Raw genomic sequence first — 19,710 nt, 5'->3', positions numbered from 1 at the left:
GCCCGGCAAGTCTTGTTTAGCAGAGATGTGCCTGTGAGTCCCCGACTGAGGACACAGATGGTGAGCCATCTGCCTGCGGGAAGAAGGCTCCAGGCCAGCTCTGGGACAACTGGGACCCAGCCAGTAAGGAAAATATCACTAGAGGGCAGCACCCATTCCTGCACCCTGCTCAATGGAGTTGGAGGCCTTAAGCCCTTTGATAATAATAATAATAATAATAATAATAATCATAATGTTGGTATTTGTTAAGTGCTTCCTATGTGCAGAGCACTGTTCTAAGCGCTGGGGTAGATACAGGGTAATCAGGTTGTCCCAAATGAGGCTCACAGTTAATCCCCATTTTACAGATGAGGTAACTGAGGCACAGAGAAGTTAAGTGACTTGCCCACGGTCACACAGCTGACAAGTGGCAGAGCCGGGAGTCGAACTCATGACCTCTGACTCCGAAGCCCAGGCTCTTTCCACTGAGCCACGCTGCTTCCCCACTCACCCCAGTGGGGTGCTACTCACCCCAGGCCCCCAACTCCTTAAATATCCTCACATTCTACTTTTTCCCGATCTGCAATTTATTTTAATGTCTATCTCCCCCTATAGACCGCAAGTTCCTGTTGATAGGGATCGCACCTACCAATACGATGGGAGTGTACTTTCCCAACCTTTTAACACAGTGCTCTGCATACAGTAAGTGCTCCTAAATATCACTGACTGACTGGGAAGGAAGTGGAGAGGAAGGACCCGACTCAGGGTCAAGTTGTTTTTGCAAAATACTGCTGCTGCTGGGACATTCAGACCTGAAAGCGGTGCTAACCAAGGAAGAAATGGGGATGAGCTCCCATCATCCCGGAGAAGATGAAGAATGCCCTCAGCTGACTGGCCAGGAAAGTTGTAACTGGTGGGGTTCAGCTTACTGATGTGTACCCATGCCCTTGATGTCATTTCCTATGTGGATTCACCCTCCTCCAAAGGATAATCTTCTGGATTATAGCCAGATATATCTGGCCCCAGGGGAGTGTCCCAAACTGCATCTGCGATTTCTATAGCTCTAGCAGTTAATCATTCAGTGGTATTTACTGAGAATTTACTGTGGGCACTGTACTAAGCACTTGGGCGAGTACCATAGAGTTAGTTGGTACCATTGGGCCCATTTTGAGTCTCCTTCCAGGTTGAGCATCCACCCATCCATCCCCTTCTGCTCCCAGTTCCTCCCCAAGCTGCTCCACAGACGCCCCAGAGTCACGCAAATGTCTCCCAGCAGGGTCGAACCCCCAGGAGGTTACCAGTGGCACCGAGGACACGTTTACCGTATTTTTTTTAATTCCTCGGTTAGTCTCCCTTGGTGAGTCACTTTCCCGGCTCTCTCTGGCAGTGCCACCAGCAGGATACCTGAGCCCTCCAGCACTGGTTCTTCCTGAGGCTGGCTGTTTCTGAGTGGCCGCCAGACATGGCAGAAAAGACCCCATTGGTGGCATTCACAGCACTATTTCGTACGGGCAAAGACAAGCAGCGCAGCACTGTGCCAGGGATGGCCTAGCTTTGAGCAGCGTGTCCTCTTGACGGGGAAAACTTGAGAAAGCACAGTCCACGAATGCGATCCGCTACAGGCCCAGGCAGAATAGGGTGTTTCTTAATGTTGGAGGGAGAGGATGCCCTTAGGCCGCACCCTGCATCCGCTCCAGGGAGCAGTCTGGGGTCACCAGAGAAGTGACCTTGTTATCTGAGGGATATCCGGGACACGAATCCTTGTCCTCAGTGAGATTACAATCTAATGAGAATGATTGCGAGGCAATTATTTAGCCTTAGAGGGAAGAAGAGGCACAAATGATTATGATAGGATGAAAGATGGCTGGTGAATCAATAAATGTTTAAATAGTAGATTCATAGATGGATGCCTCCTTAAGTACCGTGGGTGGATGTGGGTACCCGAGTGTTAAGATGACAGTTGTGAGAGTGTGATCTGGAGAGAAGAAAATTGCTTGAGGGAAGCCACCTGGAGGAAGTAGGATTCCAAGAGGGTTTTGAAGATGAGGAGTGGCGTAGTCATTCTCAGAGCTCCGTAGAGGAGACCCTGCCATTACGACTCTAATTTTAGGGAGACGAAACTAAGGTCCAGAAGAGTGAAGTGACTTGCCCAAAGTCCTTCACTGATTCAGTGATGGATCTGGAGAACGAGCGGGGTTATGTTGTCATATTTACTGCGGAGCCTTAAACCAGCATCTGCCCCTGTCTCCAGACGGTCTCTGCCCTCTGTGCCAGCATCCCCCAGAAGGCTTTGCTTGTCCCTGGCAGATTTGGTTCAGTCCCTCTGATCGTGTCTGTCTGTCTCTGTTTTCCTGCATATTCATTCCTCCTTCCAGTACTCAGTCGGGTCAACTAATAAATCAGTCAATGGTATTGAGTGCTTACTGTGTTCAGTGCCTTCTACTAGGCGCTGAAGGATACAATGCAGATGGTAGGCTCAATCCCTGCCCACAAGAAACTTAATGTCTAGAGGGTTGCTGTCTCCATCATCATCATCAACAACAGCCATGCAGTGGGGCCTGATTGAACCTCCGTTGCCCAGCCCTGCGGCAGGCACTCGGAAAAGCAACAGGTGGAGACTCACATTCCAGGGAGCCAAGTAATTACTGATGGTGTCAAGAACCCTGTTGCCACAGATACCTAGGGGGAGCTAATAATGTTGGTATTTGTTAAGCGCTTACTATGTGCAGAGCACTGTTCTAAGCGCTGGGGGAGATACAGGGTAATCAGGTCGTCCCACGTGAGGCTCACAGTTCATCCCCATTTTACAGATGAGGTAACTGAGGCACAGAGAAGTTAAGTGACTCGCCCACAGTCACACAGCTGACAAGTGGCAGAGCTGGGAGTCGAACCCGTGACCTCTGACTCCGAAGCCCAGGCTCTTTTCCACTGAGCCACGCTGCTCCCCCTAAAGAGATTGTCACACTGGGGAAATTGGGAGGGATAGAAATGGGGGCACTGCCATTTCTGTGGTGATTAAAAAATGGCCTGAGAGACCTTCCTCATACGGTTTGTCCTATTGGGTGATTTAATGAAGTTGAGTCCGATGTGGGTGGAAGAAATGTTGCTACGTGCGGGTGCTGTCATCGCCTAGCAATGTCTCTACAGTGGCCTTTCTCTCTGGAAAAGCCGCATTAATATTCATCGGCATAATTTACCTGCCAAGTAATCGGTTGAATCACTGCATGGGGTGTGCAAGTCGAAAAGAAAGCTGAAGATAATGGAAAAAAAAATCTAACTTAAGCCAATTCATTAACATATGGGATATATGCTATCCTGGATAAAAGTAAATTTATCTCCCATTTGTTACTGCTTAATGCATTCTACATGCTTCTTTTCAGAAGAAGATAACTATATTTTAGAGCCAAATTCAGGGTCTTAAGTAGCTTGTGAACTAGCCTAACTCTGTGACCAGCAATTACAGATTTAAATGAACACTAAGGAAAGCTGCTATGATGATCCATAAAGATAATATAGTCTCAAATTAGCACAGTAATGAGCAAAATCCTGAATTTCATCCATTTTAGGGGGAGAGCATCTCCTCGTACACCAGCACAGGCAAAATTAACCTTGCCCTTGGAGTGCCCTTGTGCCTCGGACTGCTCATACATCTTGTGGTTGCAGACTTCTCCCCCGTCCAGCTATTCTAAATTATAGTAAAACATTTAGATTGGGTGGGAGCAGTGTGGAATTGATGGGAGTGGTATGAAGAGATGAGATGAGAGTGATTGTGGAGGTATTCCCCACAGTCACTGGAGGGTGCACCTAGAGGCAGTTTACTTGGACACATAGCTGCGTCTTCAGGTAAACGGTCGCTTCAAGGTGGAGCTCGTGGTTCCAGAGTTAGGCAGCAGAGATTTGAAATGGTATCGATTCCTTGGCTCAGTGGGGGCTAAGAGGGAGAGACTCAGAGGAAGATATCTTTAGGGATTTCTTGTTTTGAGGCTTCCCTCCGTCTCTGTACTTTCTAAGGATCCAGCCCAAGGTCTGAAATGAGAGGGCAGTTCAGCCCGAGGGAGAGGGAGCCAGAATAGCAGAAACTGCCAAAGCTGGCCTACATTTGACTCCAGAAGTACAGAAAAAGGCTGGATTTCCTCAAGATTCACTAAGTCTTATTTAGGCCATATTCAGAAGACCCTCCTCTCCTATCCCATAACTCTGGGCTCTTTGCTAATTGGAAATACAAGTCATGACTCAGACCCCCATTCCTGCTGGCTGAAGGAAGACGAAATAGGAGAGTCTGGGGACGGCTCTTTCGGGGCCTAGAATTTTTAATGTTGCTGTTCTTTTGTCTTATCTTCTTGGCCTAAGGCTTAGCCAGTATTTTGGAGAGCTCAAAGACCCCTGTCATGAGGATTGTTGCAATAAACATCTTAGAAATTCAAGAATGAGGAAACTCTACTGAGAACACTGATGCTCCAGCCCAGAGGAAAGTCCTGGTTCCTATCTGGGCTCACAAATGGCTGCGGGGATTATTTTTTTTTAAGAGGCCCAGTTTTTCATAGTTGATTCGGGAGCCCAAACATGTTATCTGTGGGTCAAGGTCATGAGCGTTTATTTTAACTTTTTGTCCAAAGGAAATTAATTGGTTCTAAAATAGGCATGAGCAATCTAAGCAGTGGTGAGTGATAAAAATAAAGCCAAGTTAAATCAAGAGTAAAGCAACTGAAACTAAATACAGAGCAATCACTCTTTTCTCTCTTTCCAAAGACATGCCTTAGTTGTTAACTCTGTGATGAGAAGCACATTAGCTCAGTAGACTTGAAATTACTCTTGCCCTCCCTATGCAACTCATTGCCTAAGTAGGCCCAGAATCCTACTCTCTGTTTGTAAATCAGGCCCCGGGGGCGTTGACTGCACCAGCATTTCAATCACTACCGTGACACTTGCGTAGAGCAACCAAAATCACTTAAATTTTGTACCCGAGTGACCTGGATACCCGTGGCAAATCTGTGTACAGCCCAACAAAGTTACAGGTACTTTTATCATAGTTTATAAGATTTGTGAAGCTTTCGATGTCTCGGGCAGTGCACGGTGATTCTGCCATTCTTTCTCACCCTACTAGGAAGTGAAGGATTCTGCGTTTGCTAAATCAACAATCCAGGAATATAATGTAACAACATAAAGAACATGAGTTAAATCCCCATTTGGTCTTTCAGCAGAGAAAGGAAACTGACATTTTAAAAGGGAAAATTCTAGTACAATGAGCATTAGTCATGGCTGACTGCCACACTTTACAATTAAAGATGTCAATGCTCACTCCTCAGCAAATCAGACAGACTCCACCTCACATATCCAACTGCCCCAGAAAAAAATCTGGCGATTCCACAGCCCAAAGCCACCCACCACCCGGCTGTCACTAATCCTCCAATGTCTCAAAAAAAGAGTTTCAACCACATTTTGTGCATATACACGTTTTTAAAGCATTTGTCCTCCTCCCTGTTTCAATACTAACCATAGATTGATGGTTTTTAATGAGTCCTCACTCTATGCAGAGCACTGTACTAAATGCTTGGGAGAGACAATAGAGTTGGAAGACATTGATTACTTCCAGAGGTTAAGCTCATCATGAGCAGGGAACATACCTCCCGACTCTGTTGTACTCTATCACACACTTAATACAGTGCTTTGGTGCAATATGTGCTCAATGAATACCATGGAATGATTGCTTGATTTGATCCCTGCCTTCAAAGAGCTTGCAATCTGGTGGGAGTGATGGATATTAAAATAAATTACAGCTAGATATCCTGCAGTCATCAGCTAAGAGTCCCACTTCGAATTAAAAATAGGTTGCTTTGTGGGAGAAAGACAGCTTCAGGAATGGTTTTAGGTCTCTTTGCTGAGCTCTGGAATGGCAGAGGACCTTTTTCCCTTTGCCATTACCAAGTTGTCTCTGCTTGGAGAAGTTGAATTTGCCTCATTCATCCTTCCATTTCCAGAAGCAAAGAAGACCGGGGGTTGATATTATTTTTCTGCTCTCACTGCTCAGTTAAAAACTAATTACTTTGAGACTGAGTCTACCTATTACCTAATGGTTGCTCTACTGAAAGAGTATGTGCTTGGTTTGCCTTTCAGAAGCCCCCCCAGAGCACCCTAAGACTACTGCTTCCTCCAACTAAATGGAGAAACTCAATTGGAGACTATTTGCCGAGCTTCCCAAATCTGCCAGCTTCATCCCTCCTACCTTTCTTTAGCTCTGTCGAACCCCAATGACTATCTCTCTTGTTTGAAACATATTTCTTTATTGATGCAATGAAGAAATGACAGACCAGAATGAAATGACAAAGAGTTATACAACTAAAGGAAGTGTTTAAAATAAATTCCACCCTCTCCTGAATTTATGCAGTGAAATTCTTATTTAGAAAAGTCAGTACCTTTCCAACAACAGAAAGAATGAATATTTTTATAGGTTTTATAGAATTGTCTCAGCAGCAGTAAAAGTGCTTAATTGTTCCCTTAGAATTAGTGCTCTAAAATTTACAGTCGCTTTAACATCAAGGGTAGATTTCCCCTAGTGAAAATAATAGCAGTGGGCCCATGCTTGATAACTTTCTCATGCAGTTAATGTAGAGGAAAAAAAGATAATTAACTTCTTTCTCCAAAGAGATCAAAGTGTCTTATAGACATTTTCTTCCTTTGGAGGACAGAATCTCTAATTTTTACCAATGAAGGGGTCACAGAGATAAGGGTGCTTACTCACGGGGGCACGGTGACAAAGTTGAGGACCCGAGCTTGGTTGGGGTGGAGAATAGATGTCTTCCAAATTGGACTGTGTAGACATTTCCTTGAAATACAGTGCAATCAAAAGGATTTATTAAGTGCTTAGTCTATTCAGAACACTATACTAAGCATCCGGGAGAGTGCAATAGGTGGGACACACGACTCCCACACTCAAGGATCTTACAATACAATAATAATAATTATAATGGTGGTATTTTGTTAAGCACTTACTATGTGCCAAGCACTGTTCTAAGCACTGGGATCGATACAAAGTAATCAGGTTGTCCCATGTGGGGCTCACGGTCTTAATCCCCATTTTACAGGTGAGGTAACTGAGGCACAGAGAAGTTAAGTGACTTGCCTCAAGAAACACAGCCAATAAGTGGCAGAGCCGGGATTAGAAGTGGGGAAGACAGCCACTAAAATCAATAACAGGTAGGGGAAAAGCAACAGAGTTTAAATATATGTCCATATAAGAACTACCGGTGATGGGAGGAGGAGTGGGAGTAAGTATCCAAGTAGGGAATGTGGAAGTGCTGAAGTGGCAGTAGGGAGGGAAAAAGGGTGGGAAGACTAGTAAATAGTCACGGTTCCTTTGGGAGCTCAATACATGTTGACACATGGTGAGGTTTATCATATTTGATGGTTTCCGCAATAAATGAGAAAGGCTGTCATTAACCAGATTTGTTAATCCCAACTGATTACCAGGAGAGTATTATGGCACCTGTTTCTAATAATCCCATAGTAATCCCATCATATCAGGTGGAACCTAATATTATAAATATGCCATACTTTAAATGAAACAATGCTTAAATATTTCTGCAAAGGCAAATCTGTCTCTTCCTTGTGCAAGAATCATTCACTTTTTAAAGAATGATTGCAACTAGCAATTTTAACTCCAGGATAATCAAGAACGCTGGTGGTCGTTTTGTCTGAATTATGCAACCCATGTGCCTAAGCAGAACTATTGTAGAAATAACAGTCAATCGTATTTATTGAGCACTTACTGTATGCAGAACACTGTACTAAGTGCTTGGGAGAGGACAATACAACAGACACATTCCATGCCCACGTTACCGGTAATTGTCTCTGCACTCGGCAAAAATTGCTGAATTGATTTTAAGTAGCTACAGAGGTAAGCGTTTCCCAAAATGCATGTAAGTGAGTAACAAGCATTGATCATGGTGAACCAGTTATCTTCAAAGAAGATTGCCAGCATTTCTGTGAGTCCCGTTTGCCTGTGACCAAAAATTCAATTAATCTGAAAAAGCATTTTTGTGTCTTTGCCATTGAGTCTAAGTTCTTAACAAATAACTCAGTTCAAAGAATGAATGACAGCTGGTCTTCACACTTAGTACCCAGGGTCCTCTGGAATTTTCAACCCCCTGGCATTTTGGGTGCTGATGTAAAGTGCACAGATTTGCTACCAAGCAAAAGTACTATAGTTTGGCTCTAATGATTGGAAACTTTGAATCAGTGGAGGGGGGTGATAACACAGGAAAACCATAACACATTTACACTGACAAAGGTTAGCTGCTTCAAGTGATTAGAAAGTGCTGTAACCTTAGTTAATCCAAAAGCATTCTTGGTTTTCCATTTCACTCATCTTTTCTCCTCTCCTTCCCACCTAGAGTTGAAACTCCATCTGGGTCGGCAACATAATTACCAACTTTATATTATATTGTACTCTCCTAAGCATTTGTACAGTGTTCTGCACACAGTTCAGTTCAGTGTTCTGAGTAAACCTTGTACCACACCCCCAAGGAGCTCACAATCTGAAGATACAGGCATGTAAATTAATTGCAGCTAGGAGGAGTTAATAGGACATATATGATATGAACATAAGTTCTATGGAGCTTGTGAGTACTTAAATGCTTAGGTGGCAAAGAAGGGCTGAAGTAGCAATTGGGAGATATGATTGGAGAGGTTAGAGAATAGTTGGGGATGCCATCCAGGAGGAGATAGATTTCAGAAAGACTTTGGAGATGAGAGCTTTGGTCTGACAGACGTGAATGAGAAGAGAGTTCCAGGCTAGGGGAAAGACATGAACAAGAGATCGGCATCAGGAGAGACGACAAAGCACAGTGAAAAGTTTGAAGCCAGCCACTTGACCTCTCTGCTACAATTTCCCCTGGAAAATAGGGATTTGGAGGCTCTTTTCCTTCTCCATAAGGTGTCATTAAACTTTTTTGAAGGCCAGGCTTCATAGAAGAGCAAAATTTTCTCTTCAAAATATCTGATGAAAAAAGTGAGTCACTTAAAATGAACTTTAAAAATCCTTAAGGAGCAAAACAAAACTTTATATTCTGCATCCTCAGAAATTTAAGTAAACCACAGAGAGCAATGCGGATGCTGTTTCTTCAGGAAATCTTTCCTCTAGTGCCTTCTGCAAGAATTCACAGCAGGAGACCAGTGTCTAGTGGGGATCTCTGTGAATAATGAAGTAGAAAGATTGAAGTTTCTACTTCAACAGTTCCATCCATGGTTTATCCAATTAGAGAAAACTAACCACAGTACTTAGTAGCACTGTGACCTCTCCCGCATACTGGCTGGGTCTTGATTTTAAATCTCTTAGTTTTAAAGCAGCAGCATGGCCTAGTGGAAACACTGTAGGCCTGGGAAGCAGAGGACCTGCGTTCTAATCTCAGCTCCATCACTTATATGATGTGGGCAAATCACTTACCTTCTCTATACCTCAGTTATCTCATCCAAAAAATTGGGGATTAAAGCCACAAGCCTCAGCCGGGACATGGACTTTGTCCAACCTGATTATCTTGTATCTAACCCTGGTATGTAGTAAGCGCTTAACAAATACCATTAAAGTAAGAGTATTCACTAGATTATGTCCTAGGAATATTAGTTCTTCTCCGAAGAGCAAGGGAGGAGGAGTGGCTAAGGCACTAGTTCAGATTGAGATGTACTGTGGGATCTAAAATGAGTCATCTGTTCCTTTTCTGTCTGTGAAGGTGAAGTCTACGCTAGCTTGAAAAGTACCAAGACCGAGAAAGACTCTGGACTGATGATCCATTCCCCACTAGAAGAGGTGGGAGAAGAGTGTCGTCGTAATTTCCTGTTGAGAAACCCAGGACAGTCCTCATGCATTCATTCATTCATTCAATAGTATTTATTGAGCACTTACTATGTGCAGAGCACTGTGCTAAGCGCTTGGAATGTACAATTGGGCAACAGATAGAGACAATCCCTGCCCAATGACAGGCTTAAAACTACCTATGGCTGAAGAGAGAGACAATGAGCAGGAAATATGGGCAGAGAACACACCAACTCTGTTATATTGTACTCTCCCAAGAATGCAGTACAGTGCTCTCCACACAGTAAGCCCTCAATAAATGCGATTGATTGATTCAGCCTCTGTCTTTCTACCTCTGGTCACAGTGCTCATGCACAACCTTAGCTGTAAACCACCAATGGGAGTGTGGTCAAGGTAAATCAAGGCAGAACCAGCAATTCTCTCCCACAGATAGTAGTCAGACACCGTGCCACTCCCCAAGAGGAGTTTTTCTATGCCAACATATTGGCCCCCTTCTTCTCTACTGCAACCATTCAGGCAGAGTACTCGGTTGCACTCTCTCAAATGCACATGACAATACTCTGTGTCAAATAAGTGCTCAATAAATGCCACTGATTGGTTGGTGGTTGGCACAGTCTGTGACTGGAGTATTGTTGTTTGCAGCTGGAGATAGCCCAAATGAACCAGAGACTAGAGAAGGAAGCTGGAGAATGAGCTCAGGAAGGCACATAGCTACCCACCCTCTTAACAGGCAAGAATGGGAGAGCCAACGTTAATGGCTTCTCATCTGTAAAGTACTATTTAAAGAGCAAATTCTTGAAGCGGTTGTAATAATTATTAATCATCATTTCAATTGTGTCTCTTCAGTTTCCCTCTCTTAGAATATTAATGTGCATTTGCGGAGGTTTTGAAAGAAAACCAACTTATTGACCAACGGCAGTAAACATATGAAGAAAGGTCTATTGTCAAATCAAAATTTCCATCTTGAAATCAGCCACCTTATTAGCCTACTGTGATTGGCCCTCCAAATTTCAAGTATTGTGAACTATTGCTCTTGAGTGGTCAGACTCATCTAAATGTTTTACTTTTTAGCCCCCAGAACACACAGGAATTCACAAATAGTCTAGCAGCCACCCCCAAGATGTTCAAATTCCCTAGCAGGGATACTGTTTGGAAATAAAATAATGTGTTGGGGCTGGGTAGAACAGCATTTGAGTCTTCCCTGCAGAATATCTTTGCTTTAACTGATGTCCAACTGAGCACAATCAGCCTAGAGCCAGGAGGCCGTGAGCTATATGAAAGAATGAAGGTCAGACAACTGTTCTCTTCACACTAAGAACAGCAATTTATCAAAGATGATTGCCAAGGAAACACGAGCAGTTACTTTGTCTTCTTATTTGTGTAGGCAAAGAAAGCTGAGTCCAGGGGAAAAATAGCTACACTCTAAGTCTTAGAAGGCCACAGAGCTTGGCTTTTCAATAAATTTCCAGGATAGATCCGTCTGTGGATTTCTGTCAAAGAGCCCCTTGAAAGTTCTATGTGTGCAGTACATGGGTGGATTGCTACATAAAGGATGGTACCCCCTGGACCCTGTGTCTTCAGGCCTTGGGTTCAGAGGCAACAGTAGCGTGGCTCAGTGGAAAGAGCACGGGCCTGGGTGTCAGAGGTCATGGGTTCGACTGCCGGTTGTGTGTGACTGTGAGCAAGTCATTTAACTTCTCTGTGCCTCAGTTCCCTCACCTGTAAAATGGGGATTAAGACTGTGAGCCTCCTGTGGGACAACCTGATTATCCTGTATCTACCCTAGCACTTAGAACAGTGCTCTGCACATAGTAAGCGCTTAACAAATACCAACATTATTACATTATTATTACCCTTAAAAGGAAATGAAAAGTTAATTAGCAGACATTGGATTTGTCCCATCACTAACCAAAGGGAATGATTCTACCACGAAGAGGGGTGGGGTTTTTTTGTAAATCCTTATGGCTTTAATTCTGGTGATTTTCTGGATTTCCGTAATTCACAAGGGCTGGCTGAAAACCGGTTAGGCTAAGTCCCATCAATCTAACCACTGTTTCTGCAGCCTGCTGAAAAATACCTGTTTTCCTTGGAGATAATAATAATGGTAGTATTTGTTAAGCACTTACTATGTGCAAAGCACTGTTCTAAGGACCGGGGTTCATACAAGGTAATGGGGTTGTCCCAAGTGGGGCTCAAAGTCTTCATCCCCATTTTACAGATGAGGGAACTGAGGCACAGAGAAGTTAAGTGACTTGCCCAAAGTCACACAGATGATAAGCAGCAGAGACGGGATTAGAACCCATGAGCTCTGACTCCCAAGCCCGGGCTCTTTCCACTGAGCCACGCTGAGATGCTGGCTAGAGGTGGAGGTGGACAGAAAGGAGCAAGATAGGGTGTATTTAGGCCACAGTGGGTCTGGAAGAGGTTACTGAGTGCTCACACAACACCTCAGGAAGAGGGAGAGGGACAGGGTGAAAGAGAACAAGAGAGCAACCACAAATGGAGGAGAGGGGCAGAGGCAGTCACCTAAGAGTGCTGGCATGCCAGTGGTTGGCATGCCAAATGCCAAAAGGATGGCTTTGTTTGCCACCTTCACAATCTCACCCCCAAGATGTCCCTTCTGGAAGTTTTACTCCAAAACCGGTGGGGGTTTGGCTTTGCCACAGATTTATATGTGATTTGGGGCAAATCCCTTAATTTTTCAGTCCCTCAGTTTCCCAACTTGTTCAGTCCATCTGTTTCCCAACTTGAAAAATGGGGAGAGTGAGGTGTCGATATATCACCATCAAATAATAATACTCAATGCCTTCCTGCAGTGGATACTGTTCAAGGTGATAGCTAGGTAAAGAACCCAGAGATGTTCAAATAGCAAATGTAAATTAAATACCAAGGATTAAAAAAACACAGCAGGGATTATAAATGCTAAAACATTAACATGGGGATCCTTAGAATTAACATAGCAAAATTGTATCTGCCTTTTTTTCCTGTCTTTTCGAACAATAATCTGCATTGTCTCATTGTGGCCTCCTGAGGGTTTTAAGGATGAGTTTTTGCTCAGCATTTAAGGAGTTTCTCTGCTGGGAATCATCAAAGGTATTTATTGAGCCCTCATTGTGGGCAGAGCATCATACTAAGCACTTGCAAAAGTATAAAGAGTTGGTAGACATAATCCTGCCCACCGAGGAGTTTGCAGTCTTTATGAGAGGGCGGGCATTAAAATGAAAATCTTCTGGAAAAGGAAGAGAGAGAGGGAGAGCCAGAGAATGGGAAGTTTGGATTTCTGAGTTCTGGTATACTGCTGTCAATTTACTGGCCACAGCTATACCGGCTTCATCTGCAAAGGGAGAGTGAGCTGTTTGAATAGAATTTCCTGTTGAAAGATTTCAAGTGTGGGGCTAAATCTGAGCAGGATAAAGCTAAAAAATAGTATGTAGACAAAACAAGCCATAGGGAACCACATGCTGATAATCCCAACTCTGATCTCCACCCCAGTAATAATAATAGTAAGATTAATTGTGGTATTTGTAAAGCTTTTCAGGCTAAGCACTGTGCTTAGTGCTGGGGTAGATATCACACAATCAGATCTGACACAATTTCAGTCCCACAGTCTAAAGGGGGAGGTAGAATAGGTATTTAATGTCCATATTTCGGATGAGAAAATTTAGTTTCAGACAAGTCAAGAGACTCTTGGAATCACACAGCACACCACTAGTGGAACTAGATGAAACCTAGAGATTCTGAATCTCAACCCCAGGCTCCCTTCCCTAGACCATACTTCTAAATCATCCTAAATCATCAGGCTGGTGGATCAGCGACTTCTGTCAACCTTGAGAAGTCCAGGAGTGTTTCTTAAAGTTTTAATCAATCTCCATTAGGATTGCCAGAGACAGACATGACCGCTTTCTGAATTGGTCAGACCATTTGACCCTCTCTGCTTGAATATCCCATCAGCAAAATGGGATTAATAGTTTAAAGGAAATTCTTGTTTGGACTTGGAAGAGTATGGTCCACAGACTATACTGATACAGAAATTCTCTAAGGAAGAGTGAAGAAAGGGGAGAATAAGGACCTTGGGTAAATCCACACAACAGGCAAGTGGATAAGCCATGATGATGATGATTATTATTATTATGGCATTTAAATTCTTACTATGTGCCAGGCACTGTAATAATAATAATAATGGTATTTATTAAGCACTTACTATGTGCTAATCTAAATGTTGAACATTGTTAGCACTGGGGTAGATAAAAGATAATCAGGTCGCAGATGGGACTCACAGTCTAAGTAGAAGGGAGAACAGGTATTGAATCCCCATTTTGCAGATGATGGAACTAAGGGCACAGAGAAGTTCAGTGACTTAGCCAATCTCACCTCGCAGGTAAGTGGCGAAGCCAGGATTAAAACCCAGGTCCTTTGACTGCCCGGCCTGGGCTCTTTCCACCAGGCAATGCTGCTTCTCTTAGAATCCAGGTGTCCTAATTCACAGTTCTGTGATCTTTTCATCAGTCCTCTCGTGTGTCCCTTCTCGTGTTTCCCCCTGTTTAGAAATTCTGCTCCTAAGGACTACAGGGGTGAGCTTCTTGGGAGCCATGCTATTTAAGAGAAGAACTTGGCACGATCAGAGAAGCTGTCTCCTGAACTGAGTAAACGGCAGTGTTTCGTGGCTGAACTCGACATTCCTCCCTCCGTCCCCCCGTCCCTTTTCCCTCCTCCCCTTCGAGCTGGATTAGTGCTTCTGATGATGGCTAAATCCTGCTCTCTGTAAGCACCAAGATCACATGAGTCAAGCAGAGAAATAAGCTGGTAATGTAGTTGTCGCATGACACACGATGGGGCCCACTCTCCCCTTTCAAATCAGCTGAAAATCAATTACAAAAAGCGGGCTGTCAATTTTTAATGACAGCTGAGAGACAAAAGCCTCCCTACGTAATCACCTTTGTCTCCAACAGCCACAATGCTCTGTTAATACCGAACGTCATCCAGTTGAGCCCTGTCATTTCCAACCCCGAGTGTGCTTAATCCTAATTGCTGCTCGTGCCTTCAAAAACCTAATTCACTTTTCGTCAGAAACCGGCACCATCGGAGTAGCCAGAATATGTTCCCGTACCGATTCAAAGGAGTGACTAATATCCTGTGAATAGAATAGTTCTGGCCTTGAATGGTGGGCTCTTTGTGCTAGCTGGGAGTCATAGGAGTGATGAGAGGTTGGTTGGTAGGAAAAATACAAAGTCGAGTGTTTCCAGGGCTATTAACCTTCCACAATGTCACTGCGGAGTGTGCTGCGTCTAAGTGCCTCTAATTCTAGTGTTTCTTTTGCGATTTGTTGCATTGCAGGACTCTGGTGAAACAGTCACACAGCCTTGATCCATAGCTCCCGATATACCAACACACACCGTGACCATGGCAGAGGACGCGGATATGCGCAATGAGTTGGAGGAGATGCAGAGGCGGGCTGACCAGCTAGCCGACGAGGTGAGCCCAGGGGTCGTGGGGAGAAGGAAATAGAAAGTAGAGGAACTGGAAGTTAAGTCCTCTGCACTTCACGAACGGATCGCTAACTGGATAAAGCAAATTTGATGGTACTGCTTTCCACAAATAAGAAAGAGTGCATTTTAGCAAACCTTAAAATGACTTTTCAAAATTTGTCTTATTTATTTCTATTAACAATAATGATAATAATAGTATTTGTTAAGCACTTACTATGTGTCAAGCACCGTACTAAGTGCTATCGTAGATACAAGATAATCAGGTTGGAAGACTGTAAGCTCGTTTCGGGCAGGGAATGTGTCTGTTTATTGCTATATTATATTCTCCCAAGCGCTTAGTACAGTGTTCTGCACACAGTAAGCTCTCAGTAAATATGACTGAATATAAAGGTCCCAGTCCCACATGGGGCTCAGGGCCTAAGTAGAATGATGATGATAATAATAATAATAGTATCTATCCCATCACTTAGAACAGTGCTTGACACATAGTAAGTGCTGTATAAATTATTAGCTAATGAATTCGTTAAGTGCTTACTATGTGTCAAGCACCGTTCTAAGCGCTGGGATAGATACAAGTTAATCAGGTCAGGCATAGTCCCTGTCCAACGTGGGCTCACAGTCTAAGGAAGGGAAGAAAAGGTATTAATAATAATAATAGTTTTGGGTATTTGTTAAGCACTTACTATGTGTCAGACACTGTACTAAGCGCTGGGTTGAATACAAGCGAATTGGATTGGAAACGGTACCTGCCCCATGTGGGACTCACATCTTCAATCCCCATTTTACAGATGAGGTAACTGAGGCACAGAGAGGTGAAGTGAGTTGCCCAAATTCACACAGTAGGCATCTGCTTAGTACAGTGCTTTACACACAGTAAGCACTCAAAGAATATGATTGAATGAATGGGCAGAACCGGAATTAGAACCCAGGTCCTCGGCTCACTAGCCTGTAGTCTTTCCACTAGGTCATGCTGGTCTTTAGCCTAGAAGCTCATCCTTTAAAACTAAAATGGCTGGAGAAAGACTGCTGCCGGTTACCATATGGGATACAAAGTGATTTGGGTATTTATATCTTCCTCGCTATTGTCTAAAAAGGAAAATTTCCACTACAGTCAGTGAATATGCATATATCGCTTAATTTCGCCACCACAGGCAGCATCGTCATTTCTTTGGGTCAAGTCGTTACTTGAGAGCATTCATGCCCAGTTGTGAGAAATGTGGTTTAACTGTTCAGAATCCACTAACTCGAGAACAAGGATACTAAATTACTTTTCCATGTATTTTGGTGACTCTTCATCCATCATATACAATAATTATCTTCAGATTAGTTTGTAATATCAGTATCAGTTTCATTTAGGCCAATCTCAGGAAGACAAGCTCTAATTGAATTGCACTTGACTGATAATTTGGTAAGCCTGGCAGCCAAGGGACGTAGCAAACAGAGAGACTCAGTACATCAAGATCAGTTGAAAAAACACCAGCATTTTTCAATACAGGAGCAAGGAAACAGAAAGGTTTTTATTTTTAAACCTAGTTCAAGTAGAGGGAGGGAGAGCATTAAAGGCAAATTGTTACTCTCATAGAATCAAATTATTTTAAGCGTGCAGGGAAACTAAGCACTTAATTATTCACCCCACTCTTTCTCCCCACACGTATACGGATCTCTAAACTCTGTTGCTTCCCTCTAGCTGGAATTTATTTTAGAGTCTGTCTCCTCTGCCTGATTGTATGCTCTTTGAGGACAGGCATTGTGTCTACTGAGTCTGTTAAACTCTCCCGAGTGCTTAGTACAATATTCTGTACACCGTAAGTGCTCAGTTAATATAACTGGCTGATGGACTGAATTTAGGAGGTCAGCTCGGCCAGCTTTTCGCAACCATTTTTAGAGAACCCATTTTAGAGAAGCAGCATGGTGTAGTGGATAGCGCATGGGCCTGGGAGTCAGAAGGTCGTGAGTTCTAATCCTAATTCCGCCACTTGACAGCTGTGTGACTGTGGGCAAGTCACTTCACTTCTCTGTGCCTCAGTTACCTCATCTGTAAAAAATGGGGATGTCTGTGAGCCCCATGTGGAACAGGGACTGTGTCCCACCTGATTTTCTCGTATCCACCCCAGCGCTTAGTATAATGTTGGTATTTAAGCGCTTACTATGTGCAGAGCACTGTTCTAAGCGCTGGGGTATACAGGGTAATCAGCTCGCCCCACGTGAGGCTCACAGTCATCCCCATTTTCCACATGAAGTCACTGAGGCCCAGAAAAGTGAAGTGACTTGCCCACAGTCACACAGCTGACAAGTGGCAGAGCCAGGATTAGAATCCATGACCTCTGACTCCCAAGCCCGGGCTCTTTCCACTGAGCCACGCTGCTTCTCCCCAGGATAGTGTCTGACACGTAATAGCACTTAACAAATGCCGGAATTATTATCATTTTTGGTCAGGGTCATGCCCAAGACTGAGCAGTCAGCAGTGCCAGACTCTCCTCTCCTGTCTTCCCCTCCCCTCCCCCAGCCAGCCAGAGCTCTGGGAATGGAGAGTGGGAGAGATTGTTATAAATACCAGGCTGAGAGCCCAGTTTTATGCATGTATTTAGGTGCAGCATAAGCTTGGATCTCACTGGACACCCATCCGTGTTTTCCTGAACATGAGGAAACACCTGGGCGTGTATAGCGACATTAAAGAGAGCAAATTCTCAGGGTGCATGATGTGCCATGACGCCCTGGTCAAGACAGCCAGCCTTCCACTTTCTCATCTCAGGTAGGAAAGCTCCCATTTCAGTAAGGTCATAATTGATCAAATTTTTAAAAGCCTCCAATCAATCAATCGATATTTACTGAGTGCTTACTGCGTGCAGAGCACTGTACTAAGCCTCCAACCATTTTACTTGAAGCAAGATATATAGAGATATAGTAGGAGCCTAGAGTATTGCCTTATTGATCAAATCAATCAGTTGTATTTATTGTGTTTACTGTGCGCAGAGCACTATATTGAGCACTTGGGAGAATACAATATAACAGAGTAGACACGTTACCTGCCCACCAGGAGCTTACAGCCTAGAGGGGGAGGCAGACATTAAAATAAATTACAGACATGTTTTTCACTGCTGTGGGGCTGAGGGAGCAGTGAATAAAGAGTACAGATCCAAATGCAAAGGTGATGCAGATAAAAAGAGGGAATAGGGGAATTGCTTGATCTATTGCTCTTCAGACCGTAATAGACAAATTCAGATTTCTCCCCAAATCTGGGAGAATTATTTTAGCAGGCTGATGGGTATAAGGGTGACTTAAAATGGGAAATAATTTTACTCTCCATTTCTGCGAGTTTCTCTTTCCCAGTTACTCTGAAACCTATCACTTTGTAAGAGGGATTATGGCCCACCGAGCCATATTTACTGGGGTGAGATAGGAAAGAAAAGAAAATAAGGGCATATTTCTTATATTTCCCAGGACCTGCAGTCCCTTCTACCATTGACTTCAAAGGGAGCCCTGCAGGTAGACAGTTGAGAAAGGAAAATGGAAGAGTTGGAGAAAAAGATAAAAAAAAATCTTGGCAGTAAATTCAAAGACAGTATCTATTAGAGACTGTTTTTCTTAATCACATCTGATCTGGGCAGCAGGGGCATGGGAGAGAGTCAAGGACAGATGCTCAAGTTTATTGTGCGGAAGAAGGCAAGAAAATGACTTCCTTATTTTTATACCAAGAAAACTCTATGGATATACCAGAGCAAGTGCAGATGGAGGTAGGGCATTCTGGGAGAGATACGTCCATGGCATTGCTCTGTGTCGGAAATGACTCGACAGCATAAGACAACAACAGAAATAGGGTTCGAAAGAGAGAGCAGTGAAAGAGTGACAGTATCTTGATGTGGGAATTAGGTGAAAGTGTTTTTTAATAGCGTAACTTCATAAAATCCTACTGTAGTTTGGGATGGATCACTGTCAAATTGTAACTTCATTTTAAAATTATTTTTCAGTCACTGGAAAGCACTCGTCGTATGCTGCAGCTCGTTGAAGAGGTAAGCGTTGATCGTCTCAAAAAATTCAGTTTGATAATTAATTCCATATCCTGTTATCTCTATTCTCCTTGAATTCTCTAGACAAAGTTCCTACTGAGATTAGTGGGAGTTTTGCCATTCCCAAAGACAGACATATTTGTAGAGTGCAATGTCCAACTGAGGTGAACAAGTTTGTGATTAGGCCTTCAGTGGTCTAGCAAGACGTTTCTGGCCTTGGGCTATGCACTGTTTCTAGTCCCATTTGGGCAGCACCTGCATATGCCTTCCTACAAGTCTAACTTTTCATCTTTTATTTAATCAGGCTTTGGCAATTCCAAAATATCACGGGCTGGTTATTGATCAACAAAATCAATGCAAAGGAAATTTAGAGCAACACAAGAGGTCTTTGATATTTCAGATTATGATTTGAACATCCACCTGGGTGAGC

General features: G+C 43.5%; 1 protein-coding gene across 2 annotated transcripts in view; it reads left to right on the top strand.

Moving 5' to 3' along the window:
* The window catches only part of SNAP25 (synaptosome associated protein 25), a 68,305-nt gene that overhangs the window by 25,465 nt on the left and 23,130 nt on the right, over positions 1-19,710 (top strand). For both annotated transcript variants that reach the window (XM_029072237.1, XM_029072236.1), the window contains exons 2-3: positions 15,122-15,259; positions 19,242-19,283. In XM_029072237.1, coding sequence (XP_028928070.1) covers positions 15,188-15,259; positions 19,242-19,283 — 114 coding nt within the window. In that variant the 5' untranslated portion in view covers positions 15,122-15,187. The remainder of the gene's footprint in view (positions 1-15,121; positions 15,260-19,241; positions 19,284-19,710) is intronic.

This window comes from Ornithorhynchus anatinus, chromosome 9 (assembly GCF_004115215.2).
Source record: "Ornithorhynchus anatinus isolate Pmale09 chromosome 9, mOrnAna1.pri.v4, whole genome shotgun sequence".
In the NCBI taxonomy this organism is placed as follows: Eukaryota; Metazoa; Chordata; class Mammalia; order Monotremata; family Ornithorhynchidae; genus Ornithorhynchus; species Ornithorhynchus anatinus.
The sequence above is the reverse complement of the archived record's forward strand: the minus strand, read 5'-3'. Positions and strand labels throughout refer to the sequence as shown.